The following is an 18,318-nucleotide window of genomic DNA, read 5'->3' as shown; positions in this document are numbered from 1 at the left end:
CAGTGGTGATATGGGTTTTGGTGTAAACCTGCCCTAGATATTATTGGACATGGGAAGGTTTAGGCATTGAGGGAAGATTTGTATTACTCGTAGTCGACTACAACACAAAATGGATTGTAGCGAAATTGTGAAACACAAGTTCTGATTGAATTTTTTGAGGGACCCTATTTTGGAGGAATGTTCATCTGAAATTTTAGAAGGTAATGAGGTGCTGTTTCCAACATATCACATAAGAAAATTCCATTTAAAAATTTCAATTGAAAACCAATGGCCGCTGCATATTGCCATAGAGCCAACAGCATATCAAAAGAATGAATTGCATGATGGGAGTGTTCATCATTGGCGCTCAATGGTATTCCTGGTAACCTAGCTTACCAAGACATACTGTGAACTTACTGCATCACTTCATGTTTGGTTTTTGAAGTTTCCCTCTCTATGTCTTTGAAAGTGAGGCAACCTGGGGTGAAACTGGCATCTCCCCGATTAGGTTTGAATAAAATGTTTGACGTTAATACAGAGAACAACATGTACTCATTCATCAGAATAGATACAAATCCCATTGTGTTTAAGAGTTTTTATTTGAGACCAATCCCTCACAGTCATCATTGGTGGCAAGTAAGTTTTAAAACTGCATAATGCTTGCATTCAATCTGCCACAGACTTTACATTTTCAAAGTTTTAGTGAAGAAAATTATGTATTCTATTTAGGACACAGACGCAAGCATTACTCAATCCTTCAGTTTTAATGAAGATTGAAAAGGTTTGAAGTTATTACTAATGAGAGAATAATGTGCTTTGTTTTGATCATAGCTTACATTTTCTAGCTGAGTATTAATCAAATTATTGTATTGGTGTTTTTGTTTGTGAGAGACATTCATCTGATGTTAAACACATCAGTTGTTCTAGGTGCTTTGAATAAATAAATATGGATAAACTAAACGCAAGAAACTGAGTGATTTATTAGCCATCCATGGCAAAAAGGATAGTGTTGAGATGGGACAAATGATCTTACACAAGAGAGGACTATATCATTGGTGGTTTAACCTGATGTGATTTGCAGTTCAGTACTTAATGACCCTTTCCTTCTTGCTGCTGCTCTCAGTAGAAAAGGAAGATAGAAATACTATGCTCACCTCTGCACAGAAACCAGAATTCCTTTCATAATAGTCAAGAAAACCTACATTATCCAATACTTAACTCAAAATACTATGAACATAAGCATCAGGTTTAAGCTGTAAAACAACATATGATTATTCTTCAATTTAGACGTGTTTGAAGCAGCCATACTTCACTGGATTTAAGCACCGATCACTTCAGCAAATAAATGGACCTTCCCGTGGAAAATATTGCAAACAACCCCATCTGTAGTTATCAATGTAGACAGGCACTACTCTTGCACTCGTCAAATAATCCTGAAGCGGACAATTAATAAGGTAAGATACACTAGTCTTTAAAGATCAGAAAACAAAAATATTTTTTACCGTCACTGTGTAATCAATTTGTGGCGCCATCTCAGCATTGGTCCCACCTTTCAAATAGAGTTCTGTTGGGGAAGCAGCAAACAGTACACAGGGCAAGGATACCTGCATGAGAAGGCAGACACTCCTGAAAATGGACCAAAAACAGTTCTGTTCAAATCTTTTTTTATACCATTGGGAAAGTACAATTCTAGAAGGCAAAGAAAATAACATCATTTCACTCCACGTATGGATAAAACACACACACACCAGTTTTATTTCCATTAAACTACATGGCATCTGTATAAAAAGATGCAACACACCCTATATACAGCAATAATCGCTTTACAATGGGTACTGAGGCTGGAAGTTTTATGTATGTACAGCTCCAGATGTTAAAGTATTGAGTTCTTCTAGAATGGCACCTGAGGAAAGTTCTGATAATACACATTTTAAAAAAATAATGATTATGGAAGCTTCATGAATCAAATGTCCTCCAGGATAAGGAAAATAGAATTATAGATTGTAATAAATTAACTACTGATGCTGGAAAGCTGGAAGAGGACAACAATGTGGACATTAAAACGAACATGATTAACATAACATGGTATATGTTTGTGAAAGAGTGTCCTGAAGAGAGAAGCACAATATTAGGTGGGAACAAAATCACTAGCTGGAGCAAAAATCCCCAGTGGGAACAAAATCGCCAGCATTAAACACTACTTATATCTATCCTAAAAATCATATTTCACAAGCAAGATTGCTATCAGAATAGCCCACTTCTTCAATCACTATCCTAGAAAGAAAGATTCATAAACAATGATTTACTGGACCATCCGGTGAATCTTGCTACAATGCTTCTTACAATCCCAGATGACTGCATCAAACAAAGCAACATTCTAGAATGACAACTGTAGGAGATGCAGGACTGAGTAAAGAGAACTGTTTTTCTCTACACTAGATGTCCCTTTTAAACCATTTGACACCGAATCTCTTCTACAAATCACTGTTTCCACCAAGCCCTCTACATATGCGGGCTACACTTTTCCAAGAATGTTGATAAAATCATGTACCTAAGACATAGTGACCATTTTCTTAAATATCATTTATTCCTCATTTCCAGAAACTGTGTTTCTCGCCACCCTCAAAGAAAGTCAAATCACTCCTCACCTACCCTTGACACTACTGATTTTCCATAACCTAAGGATGCTCTTCAGCTTTCTCTTCCTGGCAAAAATAAGTAAAAAGGCTATTACTCTTCTCTCACACATTTCAGATAGCTGCCAAAACTGCTACCAGTATTGAAACACCAACCCTAGCTCTAACAACAGCAATGTCTATTAAGTTCTAGAAGCGTGTTGTACTGCATTGCATTAAAAATCAATAAAACATTCTTGGGGGGGGGGGGAGAGAATTTCATCCCACCAAATACAGAATATTGCAGATGTTCTCCAGGATAAGGATTATGATTATTGAATTACAGAGCTACTGGACCTTTCATCAGCATTTAACAAAGCAAACACAAGACATTACTTGACAGTCTTTCACCCACGATGGGGAATGACAGTCAAAGTCTAAAGTGGCAATGAAACTTTTTATCATGTAGATACTCGTTTTCCAACTCTCCTCTTTATGAACTAACTGTATTTTACCATAAGGCCCAATCCTTACATCTACTCTTTTAAAACTCAACATGGAGCCTTTACAATTAATGATACCAGATATAGATCGTGTCATACATCAATACACAGATGACGCAAAATGACAAACACCTCAGACATTTTAGATTTACAAAATATTCAGAGAAAATGACATATTTACAATATTTCTCCTTGAAACAAATACAACGGAAACGTAAGTCCTCCTCCTTTAATCTGAAGACAGTTCCTCCATTGAAAAATGGAAACATTTTCAGACCTGGACACTGCACTTTCCTACTCTTCAAATAAGTTGGCCACATCATCTGGCAATTATTAACAATAAGTAGATCACCAAAATTAACAAAACCACACACTTCCATCTTCTACTAAGGAAGCAATAGTCCTCCATCATACCCTCAGAATTCAGAACTGCTGTAAAACCACTGGTCATTTCCCAAGTATTATTGGGCCCACATCAATCCAATGAATAAGGGCTATCCTTAACACAGCTGAATACCTTTTCAAAGATGCTGTGCTAAGAAATCTGACTGTACAACACACATTCTGAAAAACCTCCACAGGTTATTGCTGCAAGGTAAAAATCACTTCAAAATTAATTGTGGCATTCACAAAGATCTCTGTCTTCACAAGGACAATTGCATCCAAGACAATGAGCGAATCTTTCTCTTACCACGCACCCAGAATTGGGAACCACTTACTCAAGGATCTAAGACCCAACCCCAACATACTGCCCTTCTGGAAAAATGTACACACATCCATGCAAATTTATCTACTGTCAGATTTGGATCACCCCAAACTTCGCCTCAGGTTACTTTTTTTTGTATTGTTCTTATTTTATGTGAAGCACTCCGCTGGCCTTGTGGCTTCCAATATATTGCTGTTTTATATGAGGCACTTTGTTGCACTTGTGAGTGGGCCAATGCTATACAAGTATCCTAAATATTTTTTCAAAATATAACTGAAATGGAAATCAATAATGGATAGTTCAAAATAACTGTTGTGTCCGTCTCTCACATTTTAGGACATCATCTCCATCTCAGGACAACCACACTTTTGATTGAGAAAAGTGCCATAGACTATCCATATGATTGACAGAATCTAAAATGGTGGCACAGATCGAAAGAACTAGATAGTCAGTATATGTTTTATTGTGATTGACTTACCCTGCTGTTTTTGTATCTGCTGTGTGGATTCCCCCTTTGATCTTTCCAGGTGTGAAAATCACTTCAGTTGACCCAATTTCACCTCTTTCCAGTTGACCTTCACATAAATCACGAACTATCTCCAGCCCGGACAGATGCTGAGGCCTGTAAAATGGAATACATTATATGGTGCACATTAAGGCGGACCTTTTGAATAAAGAAAAAACATAAATGTCTGATGGGGAGACTGCCATCTTAGTGACAATTTTCAAAAATACGTCATTAGAAATAGTAGAAGAAAAAGTCAATGTTCGCCAGACTTCACAAATAGTCTATCCATGCGTTTTACAACCTCTTTCATCACTGCAGTTTCTGAATGGTTTCCTAAAGCCCACTCACATGAAGAAATACTTACAGCCGGACTTCGATTTTGGCGGATGGGATACTCTATTATATCAAGCCCCATAGCATATAAGGCACTAGTAATATAGCGGACGGAATATGTCACATTTGTGATGGAGTATTCCATCCAACAAACTCAAAATCAGGCCCCTAGTCTATAAAAATCATACATAAGCTTACATTCCTCTTCAGCCCTACTGTACCGATTCTCCTAGTTTGTCATCTTTCTGTATTCAAATAAAACCTCTTTTTTACCGGTCTCTCCTGTAACATGTATTACACACAAAAGACTTTATATTCATATTCTCAACCTCTCAAGCTTATTTATACAGCAGAAAGTACATCACCCGATGCATCTTACTACAACTTCGTAAGAACAGCACCATGACTAGTACCTACAGATAAGCAACTCACTCATTTTTCAATGCTCAAATTTTCTCTGCTGCACTCCTACTGTGTATGTATCACTTTACTAAACGTTTTACAATATTATTCAACAGTGTGCATTAAATTAGTCTTTGAGGAAAGGTGCAAAACAATATAAAGCAGAAAAGGATGCAGAGTATAACAATGTACAATATTTTGTATTTGCTTTCATGCATTTTTTGTTTACTTCATTGTTAGAAACTCTCAAAACAAAGAGTAGAGCAACATACGCCCCAACCGCATTAAATCAAAAAGGAAGACAACAATCCTCTCAGTATACAATGGATACGTACACAAGTCAACATTGACCACGTCAATGCAAGCGTGTAGCTCAGCGTCTAACCCCATGATAGACCACATTTACTTATTTGATTTGAGTTATTAAAAACAAACACTCCAAGACTAGGAACAATTTGCTTTGCAATACAATTCATTATGTAAGAAGCCACAATTCGTTCAGTGCTCACTACAGACAAATGCCTGTACCCTAAAAGTCACAAATTTTAATCTTGACTTTCCAGCTCAGCCTTTCATTCTTACAAGGATAATTATTAACATCTGTAATTTCCATAACTATAGAGCGGTATTACAGTGGGACTGGACATTATACTGAAACACGTTTTTACAACGTTCAAGTCTCTATATTCTAGTCAAGCCTCAGCTGCATTCAAGATGTCATACAGCATTGCGGTCTTTAGTATGCTGCTTCTTGTTTTTTGGTTTCACCCACTGATGTTTGGACACAATGCTCATTACTTTAGGATACGCTTGCTCTGCAAACAAGCATCCAACATTGCTTTTGTATTTTCAATGTCTGTCTTGGAGCCTTAGTCTCTCTCTCTATTTCTCCATCCAGTGCTACAATTCTTATGAATTTCTGAAAAAGCAAATCGAGAATATTGTGGGCTTTCAGATTCCCCATTTCATGAAACTGTTGAATTACAGTTTTTACACCACCTAATCTGATGGCGTAGATGTTCCACACATATATTTTTGTGTCATGTATCTTTTGAAAATATTGCTGGATTTGTTTTGGCAACATTATTATTCTGTGACAAAAGCCTAACTAAATACTAATGTTATGCTTTTAAGGAAAACTGTGTACAGTCTGGAAAAGCAAGTACAGGTATTTTCCCAATAAATAGTCTATAATTGTAGTGTGCTGATGAACTGAGAAAAAAAAAAAAAAGAATTCTATTTATGCTGAAAAATGTTCCATTATTGATGTTTACTGAGCACTGCTTTGCAAAAAAGAAGAAATCATTTTCAGAAATAAAACACAAACTAATAATCAAAACTTTTTATTTCTGCACTTGCTATTTTTCCTAGTTATACTCATTCTCCGTTTTATCTTCCACAAATCTGAAAAATACATATTTGTCAATTTTCAATAAAAAAGGTGAAATTCTGAGTGCAAATTCGTGCTGAAGGAAGAGGCACATAAACCATGCCACTCAGCTTCTAAAGTTCAATGTATTTCATCTCTTGCTCAACTAGCATCTGGCTTGGATCCTTTGTTTATTCTAGGGACAGTCTCCATTTATCTCCCTTTGTCCCCAACTCCCAATAATAAGGGATGCATGTATTTTATTTATAATAATATCCTACGTTCACTCTGAAATAAAAACTAATGGAGGCAATAAAGCTACAGTAGATGTCACCAAGCTTGCACAAAGTTGTGTACAGAAATGCATGTAACTGTACAGGCATATTCAACAATACTTCATTGATGTAAGTAAACTAATTTTCATGGTATAGCAAGTAACTGAAAAGAGAATGTGACTTCATTCTTTTTTCAGAGAACTGGGTTAACTGGAGACAGTGAATGGGTAAAATCACTGGCCACTTAGTTTTTTTTTTTAAACTGACTCTATTGTTGCCTACTTTCTTTTGGCTGTGGATTCAAGGCTGACTGCTGCCCAAAGAGAAATGTATCACATAAAGTAGGAAAACCTAGGAGTTAGCTCAATGGGAAATTGTTGTGTCAGTTTTTCTATTTCACCTACAGCTTTTAGCAGTCTGTTGTTGACGATCTACTACGGACAGTGGCAATTCGTACAGTAAACTACAAATTCGGTTAATAGTAGACAATCTAAAACACACCATTGTTCATATTATACATTACTCATGAACAATCTGACCAGTTCATAGAGATCATTTTAGACAATGAAGAGCACTGTGTCAAAATGACAGTTTGGGAGAGAAGGGGATAGGTGTGGAACTCCTTAACCAATGTTAATGGACTTTGACTCTAACATACCTGTTCATACTGGTGTGGGCGGACTATAAAATAACAGGTCACGAGCACATACCTGCATGTGAACCTCAATTTCACAGCAGCTATACATTAACATTATTCATACAAACAATAATCTAAAAAACAAAAAGAAAACAAATAAAAAAAAAAAAAACAACGTTCATCTTTTTCATGAGACTAGGTTCATGTACCATGTATTCCCATCTGAACCTGACTGCTGTATGAAAACACAGCTATTGACGTGATAATTGTTGACTCTGAAAGCAGACTGAGGCACAGAACAAGAAAGGTGAAAGTGCCTACAGACACAATGCGGCTTGTGACAGAGTTCTGTGCTAAAAGTACTGCTCGGGAGGAAATGTTTAGGCTAATCTAATGTGAAGTGGGAACTGGCTCCAAGTGGTGCTTAACAGGAAAACTTTTATCAGCTTCATCATTTACAATGGAAGCTTAGAGATAATGACTTGAAGATAATGGAGCAATATACTTTAACAGGGAGAGGCAAGTGGGTAGATGCATGTGCAACAAGGAATGTGCATGTGTAAAATTAACTATTTATGTTCCATACCAATCATACCCGGCCTGGCTCCATCCATCCAATTCAATGTAAAGGTTTCTGCTCATTTGCCCTCTTGCAGTAAAGTAAAGGCAACCATGGGCTAATTATTTGGGCTTGGCCATTTTTTTTTTTTTTAAGATTATGACAAAAAAAAAAAAGCCAAGGCCGGAATTGACGAAGCTTTGCACAACTGAGGAGGCAGACATGAATGCAGCAGAAAAACAAATTTAATTGGGGATAAAAGAGTTGTTAACTCTTGCATCATAAGGAGATGAAAGCTTTCAAAAGTGAGGATGACCAAGAGTGAAACCTACTTTCTAAAGAAAAAAAATGGACATCTTGCATCAGAAATAGAAAGTTTTGAACAGTGTTTGTTGTGAAAGTACAGAGGTAGATTTAAGGGATCAGGGTGGGACAATCTTAGTTTCACTGCAAACTGGGGAGCCAAGTTCCTCAGGAATGTCAAAGACTGACTTAGTGGCGCTGGGTGTCAAATTGATCATTTGGTGCTTAAAAATTACATCTATTGTGGAACTGCATCTTTACTTATATGTACGTATATATATATAAATAAATCTTTTAATATTTAGCCAAACGTTGGGGTAGCTGAAACTTCTTTCCCACTTAGGTTCACATACCTGTATACACACACAGATTTTATACACAGACAGATATTGTCTGTAGACACTGCTAGTGTTTTAATGGTTTGATATTTAAATCAAATAAAAATAACTAAAAATATAAAATATGCTACAATATCTAATTATGGTGTAAGAGCTTTAAGACAAATGCAAATACAAATGTAAATTCTAGAGTTATTCCTAAACCATAAAACACTGTGGAGACACACGCTTAGAAAATGTACACAGATGCTGGAATTCCAGACTGCTTGATGGACAACCTAACACTATATTTGCATATGAATTCAGGAAAGAAAAAGTTTCAAGGAACATTACTATTTTCAGACATGTGAAAGTCAAATAAACATAAAAACGCTGTATAACCATACTAAGAAGGAAACATCAATGAAAAATCATGAAAAAGCCTGAACTAATTTAATTGAAGCAATTAATTCAAATAGCTTCAAACAATGTTGGTCCTTGATTGGTCATGGAACAGAGGTCTATAAAATTTGACTACTTTACACCAAATGATATCTGGCAAGAGCATGTAAAAGATCTTTACTTAATTATTTCACATTAGTCCAATACAACACTCCATCTATCACAAAAAAAAAATCACAAGTCTGATGAAAAAAAGAAAAGTTGACTTTCACATGTGGTTGGTTCTAGCAGCATACCCAATGCTGCAGTAAAATGCAATCCTACTTTACGGAGTTCACTATTAGTACAACTATTTGCAAGTGTGTTACAGTCTCAACAGATTCCACTACCTGTCTCCACCAAAGTCTCAATTATCTTTCTGATTCACACGAAAGAGTTTAAAACATGATCCAAAAATGTACAGTCTAATAGCTCTTCTTGACTGTAAATGCAAGATATTTGCCAAGTATCTGTTGGATAAATTATCTGCATGAACAATCAAACATAACTTTACAGAACTCAATCAAAGGGGATTTTGATCAGGCTGTTCAACTATTTATATTACTGCCCTCATTTTAACATCTAATAAAGTAATAAAAAAAACACCTTTCTTTGTATGCCTCATACATTGATTATAGCACAGTCCTTGATACAATTATTCATGTAAGATTTAGGGACAAACTAATAAAATGGGGAATTGACAACATCACATTTTTAATAGCATTGCATGTTGAAACCTGGTTGAAAATTAAATTGTCTAACTAGACTCTTTCCCCTAACATGCTTATTTCAGATGGCTTTATGCACCGCTGCATTTTGTAGCCTCTTGTTTCTTTTTATATATATTTTAGATTTACCATCTTATGTCAATGTAATAAAGGACATCCACCAAAATTAGGCAATCAAGCTATTACTCATTTGGCCTATGCGGATAATTCGGTCATATTGACATTATTAGCAAAGGGCTTAGAGGTTCAACTATTAAGGCCGAATGAGTATGCTCTTGAGAAAGGCCTAACAGCAAATCTTGGGAAAACGAAAGTGATGTATATCAGTATAATCTGCATGCTATCGTCTTGGAAAACAGGTAGAAAACTAATAGAAAAGTGAATATATATGAATATTTGGGATTAACTATTGACAATAAGTTATCATGCTTTTACCATATTTCGATTAAGAAAATAAAATGACACATCATTAGAATATCAATTAAGAGATTTTAGAATATTTATGGTGGTCGAGGTATCACATCTTTGAATACAGCAATACATTTTAAGCCTATTTCGTCTCTTTTGTATGCTTCATTAGCACCTAATATAAAAAAGGGAAGTGAACTGGATAAGGTCTATAAGTGAGAAATACGATCTCTGGTAAATCTATGCACGGCAACTTCAACCCGAAAGCTTCGACTTGAATTACTTTTGACATTCTTGGCAACATTACACAAAGCCTCAATTCTAAATTATGTTTATGATTGTGGTAGAGCGAATGCTAATACATTAGGTTAATCCTTACTAAATTAAGAGTGAAAAAAGTAAACCAACCAGCCCTAATCCTAGCTGCCACTGATTCATTAACTGACTCCTATTAAATAGCAAAGCAAGAGTACTTTTATTCCACTCTGGAGTCTGTTTACAGAATGATGTGCTGAAGATCCAGATTATTGTACAACCTGCAACTTCATCATTTTGAAGGCAAATAGAAGGTCCAACAGTTAGCTACAAACGGATGCAGGCTTAGTGGCTTCGAAAAATAAATTATGGACCATATAATTTGTCTATTCTCAAAACTGTTGGCTTTAAGGAAAAATTATACTTGGGGCATAATTTATTAAGGGAAACATTAGTACAGTCAAAGTGCGGTTAAGCACTATTTTTCTGTGAAACCTTCTACTTTTATTGGAAAACATACGAAGTGTTTATATTTTGGTTATAGTTTGCTGCACAAATCTACTATTTCAATCACACCTTGTGTTTGTTAGATCATGCACTAACATGGTGCAGGGGTAAATGTTAAGATTATGTGCAAAATAGGTTTAGGCACCTTGATTTTATTTAATAATTATATAGTTTTACTTATTCTTTGTATTATTGTAATTGATATCTTTCAGACAATAAAAATACTGTTTTCACTTCACATCTCACTTAGAGTTGTGTTTTCTGCTAAAAATGCAGTGACATTCTGTAAAGCATCGTGACTGCATGAGAAAGCCAGAGCAAATGGTACTCCACAGGAGACATACTCATACAAAACCAGGGACTGATAACTGGTTAGGACAGCACTGTTCACCGTGGGTCACTCTGTCTATGCATTTCAAATATGTGCCACGGACCAACTTAGACCTCCCGTTTTGCCCTAAAATATCATCCCCGCTCGTGCCTTCTCTGTCAAGTCATTCTATTCTGAATACAGTTAATGATACTGGTTGCAGTTTATTTTCGTTTACCTGAGCCCCGGTGTGCTCCTGCCAGCCCGTATACTGTGGAGCCGCACAGGAAGCCCCAAGATGCAACTCAGGGATGTTGATACCCTCAGGATCTGCCCACCCTGCAAAAGAAAAGATGTACATAAGTAACATGGAGAGGAGCTTGCACAGGATGAAAAATAGCAGTGAGAACAGAGAACTAAATCAAAGGGAAGGGAGGAAGAACTAATGGGCGAGTGGGGAGAGAACAAAAGGAATGAGCAAAGAGTGAAGTAGGAGAATACACAAATTTGAGGTTTGCATAAAGGTAAAAAAACGGTAGGAACTAGGCCATGCACATGCTGCCAAGGAAGCAGGACAGAAGGCCCGTGGGCAAAGTGAGAAATGTGGGAACAGAACTGACTGAAGGTCATCAGAAACACTGTAGAGGCTCGAAAGGATGCAGAGGTACAAGAGGGTTATGTGCGTAAACTTTGGAGAGGCTGGGGTGGAGCAAGAAATAGGAGCAGTGGGGGCACAAAACAGAAAATCAAATCGCACTCGGGGAAAGGGAAATGGGTTTGGGACAACTGTGGTGTACAAGTTAGTGATGGTACAATGAACTAGGATTCCAGGCCATCATTGGCACCAGACTTGTGATGAGAAGGAAGAGTTAGAATATGGGCAGAAATATTTTTGGGAGTGCTGGGCGCACCCTCCCCTCACAAAATACAATGCACTATGTGCAAGACTAATATTAGCATAATGGTACAACCCTTCTTATACACTTGAGCTCACTCCCCCCATGGTTCTGCTTACTGAAGTGAGAAAGTGCTTCTCACATACAGGGTCACCAGAAGACTACAAGTATCCGGGGCACACCTTTCTTAATGAAGGACTCCTTTAGTGCATTGTTTTCATATAAGAGGTGTATTTTTTTTTTTCATTAGTCCATCTTGTCACACTTTTCCGATTTCACCTTTGGATGCAGAATGAATGATTCTGTCTTAATCGGCACAAACCTGAAATCCCGCTTTTGACCATGTTAGACCATAGCCCTGCAATAAGTCTTGGCCAGAAGAAATGGACTACCCCCTAAACCTCCATTAATAGAGCTCACAGCTTGAGAATAATCCTTGTTAGAGGTCTATCTTTGACCACCCAACCCACAATAAATGCAGTCTCCAAAATAGCGTTCCATCTTTTATAACTGCTGAAAGGGGTTCGTCAGGGGTTCCAAAGCTCTTAGAAAACCACTCTAATCCTTGCCATGGTCATGTTGCGCCTGGATTATTTCAATACCTTATACACACACATCTCTTCGACAAAGCTCCCTCTAAACTCCAGAATTTTCAAAACTATACAGACCTTAGGTCATCTCTTATCTACGAATCAGTACCCCTGAGTCTGGATTCAGATGTTTCACCACTACCCAGCTGAGTAGAAAAGATTAGGTGGGCAAGCTTTATATGTGCAGAGTTCCTCAATGTGAAATTCCATACCACTAAATCCGAGACGTGAGAATGATTTTCTCGAGCTCAGAAAATTCTTAATAACAACAATTTTCAAGGGAATTTAGATAATCCAATCCTGTTTGACACACGCCTCTTTGGCTGGTCTAATAAGTGACATGCCGTTTCACGCTTGGGTTTCAGGGCCCTGGTCTTGTAAAAGCTTACCACCTTCCAGGATATATTTGATGGCTGTTGTTCTCAGTTGGCCCCATCCCTAACAGGTTAGATGTTTCAACATCAGGTTTTGCAGAGTCCTGTCCTGCCGCCCACTGATCTTTATATGCACCCACAACCCCAAGAGCACTCGAAGGCCACTGTCATGTGGTTGACAGAACTTCTAAAAACCTAAATAAATAGATGTGAATTGAACCAAACAGATATAGCCAAGGATGTATTGCTTTATCACATCAAAACTCTGCGGTAAGGTTATGTTTGTGATATAGAGATATCTTGGAAAGTCTATTTTCTTGTATTTAAAAGCCCTTGTGCAGAACGCCCCCGTTGCATCCCTAAGGGACTCACTCGTGTGAGGATTTCAAGGAAGCATAAACATTTTCAGGTAATCTTGCACCCGCCCTGCCTCCCGCACTATATATTCCCGCCCATATTCAACTCTGCCCTCAGGGAGTACTTCCTCGGCTGAGAGCCCTCCTTCTCGGGTGAGCTTTACCCCGCCTTCTCATGGAAACACTGATTGGACGCAGAGTGCACCAACACACAGAGATACCATCACCCCGGCCGTGCTCGGATGCGCTCACCCCTTCCATGATGCTGCCATCGATCTCCAGCATGTACTCGGCCATGGCGGCCCTGGGCGGGGTGAAGTTCGGGCTGCGGCCGGGGGCAGCTGTTGACGGTGACGGTATAGCTGACGCCGGTGCCCTGCAACAGAAACACGTAGACAATGGTTAATGGGACCGGCTCTGGGCTGCGTGCGATCGGCGCTGAGAATAAAATCCGGTTCCCAGCGTCTCCACCATCCACCCCAAGCAGCCACGCACCTGGCCGAGAGTCTTAGCGCAGAGAAGCGAGAGGAACACCGGCGAACCAAGTCCCAAGAAAGCAGCCGGAGACCGGAAGCGCGCATGCGCACAACGGAAGCAGGGCGAGCACAGGGCCTATGGTGGAGTGTAAGCCGGGAACAAAGGCACACGCGCCGCTCTAGCAGGCCTGCAACACGCCGGAGGCTGACAGGAGAACAGGCTCCGAGACTGAAATCCCGAACCACTGGCCAAACGCGGCAGCCCTAAATGCAATCTATGCAGTTTATATTTCCTGCACTGTTTAAATAGTTTATATTTGCTACACTGTTTAAATAGACCACACGTACACAGCTGAAAGCAAGGTGACACCCACTTGCATTATTATTTTGACAAGCACTTCTGGCATAAATGTCAGCTTTTAGAAGCTAGCAAGAGGGAGTTTGAGAGAAAAAGGCTTGGGGAATTAATTTGAAATGAACTGAAATGAGGTGGAGAACATTTCACGCGGGGATAGCTAAAATAAATAATTTCATTCTTAACAAATTCCGTTACGTCAGGATGTTGGCATGTATGTTTTTGGAATTAGCCCTGTGTATTCCCTGTCATTTCTAACGCCCTTCGAATGTGAGAAGTCTGAGTGGGGCAAAATAAGTCCCCTCAATAATGTATTTAATATTTTTTCCACTTAACTATTAAAAGCATCGGCACGTTCTACATGCATCAAAATAGTAAGATATAGCGCATCCCTTATCGGGCTGAAAATGAAACGACCACAAACTCACTGTAAGGGGTAAAAGGCCGCTTTAATAGAACAGGTCTGGCAATAAAAAACCTTGGCATTATAGCCTCACAAAACTACCCAAACCTCACTAATACAAAAACCATCACCTAACCCCTCCCCCTCCCTCTAAACTGACCCAACCGCCCTACCCTTTGTCCCATCCCCACCTTGACCCAACCAACCCATTAACCCATCTGTCCTGCAGTCACCTTCTCCAATTACCCTTGACCAGTGCAAACTCCATACCCTCTCCTCTTTCTGAACTACCCCTTCCCCCCCGAAAGGCCAAACAGCACATTCCGATAAATACCCAATTCATACCAGACCTGACTATCAGCGGCAATAACATGATTAAAACCCCTCCCCCCCAAACCTCTACCCCAAACTAACTAGTACCATCCAGCCCATTAACCTATACGCCTAAACAAAAACAAACTCAAATAGACCTGCCCTGTTAAAACATAAATACCATAAACAAGCGTACCGAAAAGGAGTGAAAAAACCCACGCCAATGGTAAAATTGTACCAAAAAACTAGACCCATCAAAAAAGCCTTAGGTAGAATGCAATAAACTAAAGGGAGGACGGGAGGGCACGAAGACCAAAACGCCCACTGGGTGTGACAACGGCCAAAGAGGCCGCCCACACCCAGCCCCTGTCCTTTATACCTCCCCCAACGTCACCACCCAGTTCCCTCCCCAAAACCAATCCCCAGTCGAGTCTGTGGAACGTTCCACCACAGCCCGATAAACCCGGGGGGAGACAGGCAAGCCCTGTGCTCCCCCCAAGTCCCCATCGGGCTGAAAATGAAACGACCACAAACTCACTGTAAGGGGTAAAAGGCCGCTTTAATAGAACAGGTCTGGCAATAAAAAACCTTGGCATTATAGCCTCACAAAACTACCCAAACCTCACTAATACAAAAACCATCATCTAACCCCTCCCCCTCCCTCTAAACTGACCCAACCGCCCTACCCTTTGTCCCATCCCCACCTTGACCCAACCAACCCATTAACCCATCTGCCCTGCAGTCACCTTCTCTAATTACCCTTGACCAGTGCAAATTCCCTACCCTCTCCTCTTTCTGAACTACCCCTTACCCCCCGAAAGGCCACACAGGAAAACCCAAAGGTGTTTTCCTGCCCCCCCCAAAATTATTATCTGTCCCACAAACGTTCACCCAATAACTCGCAATCAACAACCTCGTCCAGTAAATAGTGCTCGTTACCCGAAAACGTCAAATGTATCCCGTCCTGGCGAAACAGATCTACGTCAGAAACCCCAATGTCCACATGACACAAAACAGAAAAACCTTGAGCTTTACAAAAACTTCTCATCTCCCTTTTAATTTTACGCCGTTGCTTTTCTATGCCCTTAAAAGAATGAGCACCCCTCCATACTCTTCTCGGCATTAAACACGTCCATACTATGTGTGTACCTGCCCAACGTTCCTTAATCCGACATAGATCCATCTTCATGACCTTTATCAATCCAATGCCTGACAAAGCTACCAAATCGTTTTCCCCCAAATGCAACACCAATAAATCCGGGCAAATACCCCTTTCCATTTTCTTGGCCAAAACATATAGTAACTCTCCCCATCTCATTCCGCTCTTCCCTACCCAACTAACCCTTATCCTTGAACTATCTAACCCCAGTTGCCTCCCAAAATGTCTTGATGCTGCTTGCTTCTCCGCCCATCGAACAAATGAGTGTCCCACAAACCACACGGCGCACACCTTGTCAGGACCCCCGACACAACCTACAAGAGAAAATATGTTAAGTGACGCTTCTACAACCTGCAAAACCAAAATTAAAAGGAAACCAGAAACAGCAAACAGCAAGAGAATTCAGTTAAGTAAACCAGATAGGAGCATAGGCAGAAAAGTAGAATCTAAACGCTAGATAAAAACACTATTTAAAAGAACGCACATACTTATTAAAACAGCCAGATCTCCACCTACCCACTTGTTTAATCAACTGATCAGATTTACCTTGATTCCGAGCTTCCGTGGCGGCCCCAATCCTAAATGAATATGTACCAAAGTTAGAAGGATCCAACCCCAATCTCCTCAATGCCATCCTCAGTACTGCTAACAACTGAGAAGCTAATAACCGTGTCCCATCCTGATGAACGAATACAAACCTGGAGATATGCGACCCCAATGCTGCAAAATAAAACCAGCAGCGCACCGGGCAATCATTAGAATAAACTGCCTTCAAAAACACCTCCTGACCCCTCCCCAACTGGTCCATTTTGGAAAAAAGTAACCATATAGACACACCCCCATCACCTACCTGAACATTGCTGTGAATAAGTCCCTCCTTGCCCTTCACTCCTAGAAGCTCTGAAACACGAAAAGCACCATAAAAACAACCATGACATACAAAGGGAAAATAAACCTACCTCCCAATCGGAAAAGCATATGCTCCCCAACGCCCCCAATAAAGCCCTCAACAGATGAAGGGGTTCATTCCGACCCCGGCTGGCGGCGCCCGCCGGGTGGAAACCGCCCAAAGACCACACCGCGGTCAAATGACCGCGGGGGTCATTACAACTTTCCCGCTGGGCCGGCGGGCAATCTCCAAAAGATCGCCTGCCGGCCCAGCAGGAAAGCCCTTGCAAAGAGGAAGCCGGCTCCGAATGGAGCCAGCGGATTTGCAGGGGTGCGACGGGTGCAGTGGCACCCGTCGTGATTTTCAGTGTCTGCAAAGCAGACACTGAAAATCTTTATGGGGCCCTGTTAGGGGGCCCCTGCACTGCCCATGCCAGTGGCATGGGCAGTGCAGGGGCCCCCAGGGGCCCCACGACACCCGTTCCCGCCATCCTGTTCCTGGCGGTCAGGATGGCGGGAAGGGGGTCGGACCCATGGAGGATTCCCTGGGCCAGGGGTAAACCCCCCCTTTTCTGACCGCGGTGGTAAGAATGGCCCTGAAAGCACCGCCAGCCTGTTGGCGGTGCTTCCTCTGCCCTCCACCCTGGCGGTTTGAAACCGCCAGGGTCGGAATGAGGGCCTAAGTGTGATAGGACGCCTACGATCGCACCTCACCACCCCCTGCCCTAGCCCATCTCGCTAAAATCCTCCTACATAACTCCCCATCGACAGGATCATACCCCCTAAATACTTACCGTAAAAAGAAACACCCGATAACTTACCCGATATAGTAACTGCCGCCCACCCACTCTCAATCTGCTGCATTACAAAATTCACTGCATCTTCTTGCCTAAAATAAAGCATGTCGTCACCTCCCGAACGCCTTACCGCAACCGAATCCAAAAACTCCAACCATGCTTGCCAATAAGCCCTTCTCGTTGACGGAGCTATAGACTTGAACCAGCTCTAGAATCCTCAATCTCCTAGGGCCCATAACTCTGGAGGAATAGCCGCCTTCAACGCGTCCGCTCCCGGCTCCAGACCACGGAATCTCTGCCACTGAAATCGAGATAACGCATCAGCTATGTCATTCTTAACACCGGGCACATGACGAGCCTTGAACAAAATGTTGAACTTCAAACAATTCAGCAAAAATATCCTCAACAATTTAAGAACCTTTACATCCTTTGCCTTCTGATAATTCACCAAGTGTACTATAGACTGGTTGTCCACATTGAAAACCACTTTTTTGTTAGCCAGAAATCTGCCCCAAACTGCCAAAGCTACAACCAAAGGAAAAAATTCCAAAAAGCAA

The 18,318-nt window shown here is 40.4% G+C and overlaps 1 protein-coding gene across 1 annotated transcript in view; it reads right to left on the bottom strand.

Moving 5' to 3' along the window:
• Nucleotides 1-14,061, bottom strand: part of RTCA (RNA 3'-terminal phosphate cyclase) — an 89,992-nt gene extending 75,931 nt beyond the window's left edge. The window contains exons 1-5 of the mRNA XM_069232171.1: nucleotides 13,867-14,061; nucleotides 13,624-13,747; nucleotides 11,394-11,494; nucleotides 4,282-4,425; nucleotides 1,482-1,605 (exon numbers count right to left, since the gene is read on the bottom strand). Coding sequence (XP_069088272.1) covers nucleotides 1,482-1,605; nucleotides 4,282-4,425; nucleotides 11,394-11,494; nucleotides 13,624-13,747; nucleotides 13,867-13,952 — 579 coding nt within the window. The 5' untranslated portion in view covers nucleotides 13,953-14,061. The remainder of the gene's footprint in view (nucleotides 1-1,481; nucleotides 1,606-4,281; nucleotides 4,426-11,393; nucleotides 11,495-13,623; nucleotides 13,748-13,866) is intronic.
• Nucleotides 14,062-18,318: the final 4,257 nt, after the last annotated feature.

This window comes from Pleurodeles waltl, chromosome 4_2 (genome assembly GCF_031143425.1).
Source record: "Pleurodeles waltl isolate 20211129_DDA chromosome 4_2, aPleWal1.hap1.20221129, whole genome shotgun sequence".
Classification (NCBI taxonomy): domain Eukaryota; kingdom Metazoa; phylum Chordata; class Amphibia; order Caudata; family Salamandridae; genus Pleurodeles; species Pleurodeles waltl.
This window is presented reverse-complemented; position numbering and strand designations above follow the sequence as displayed.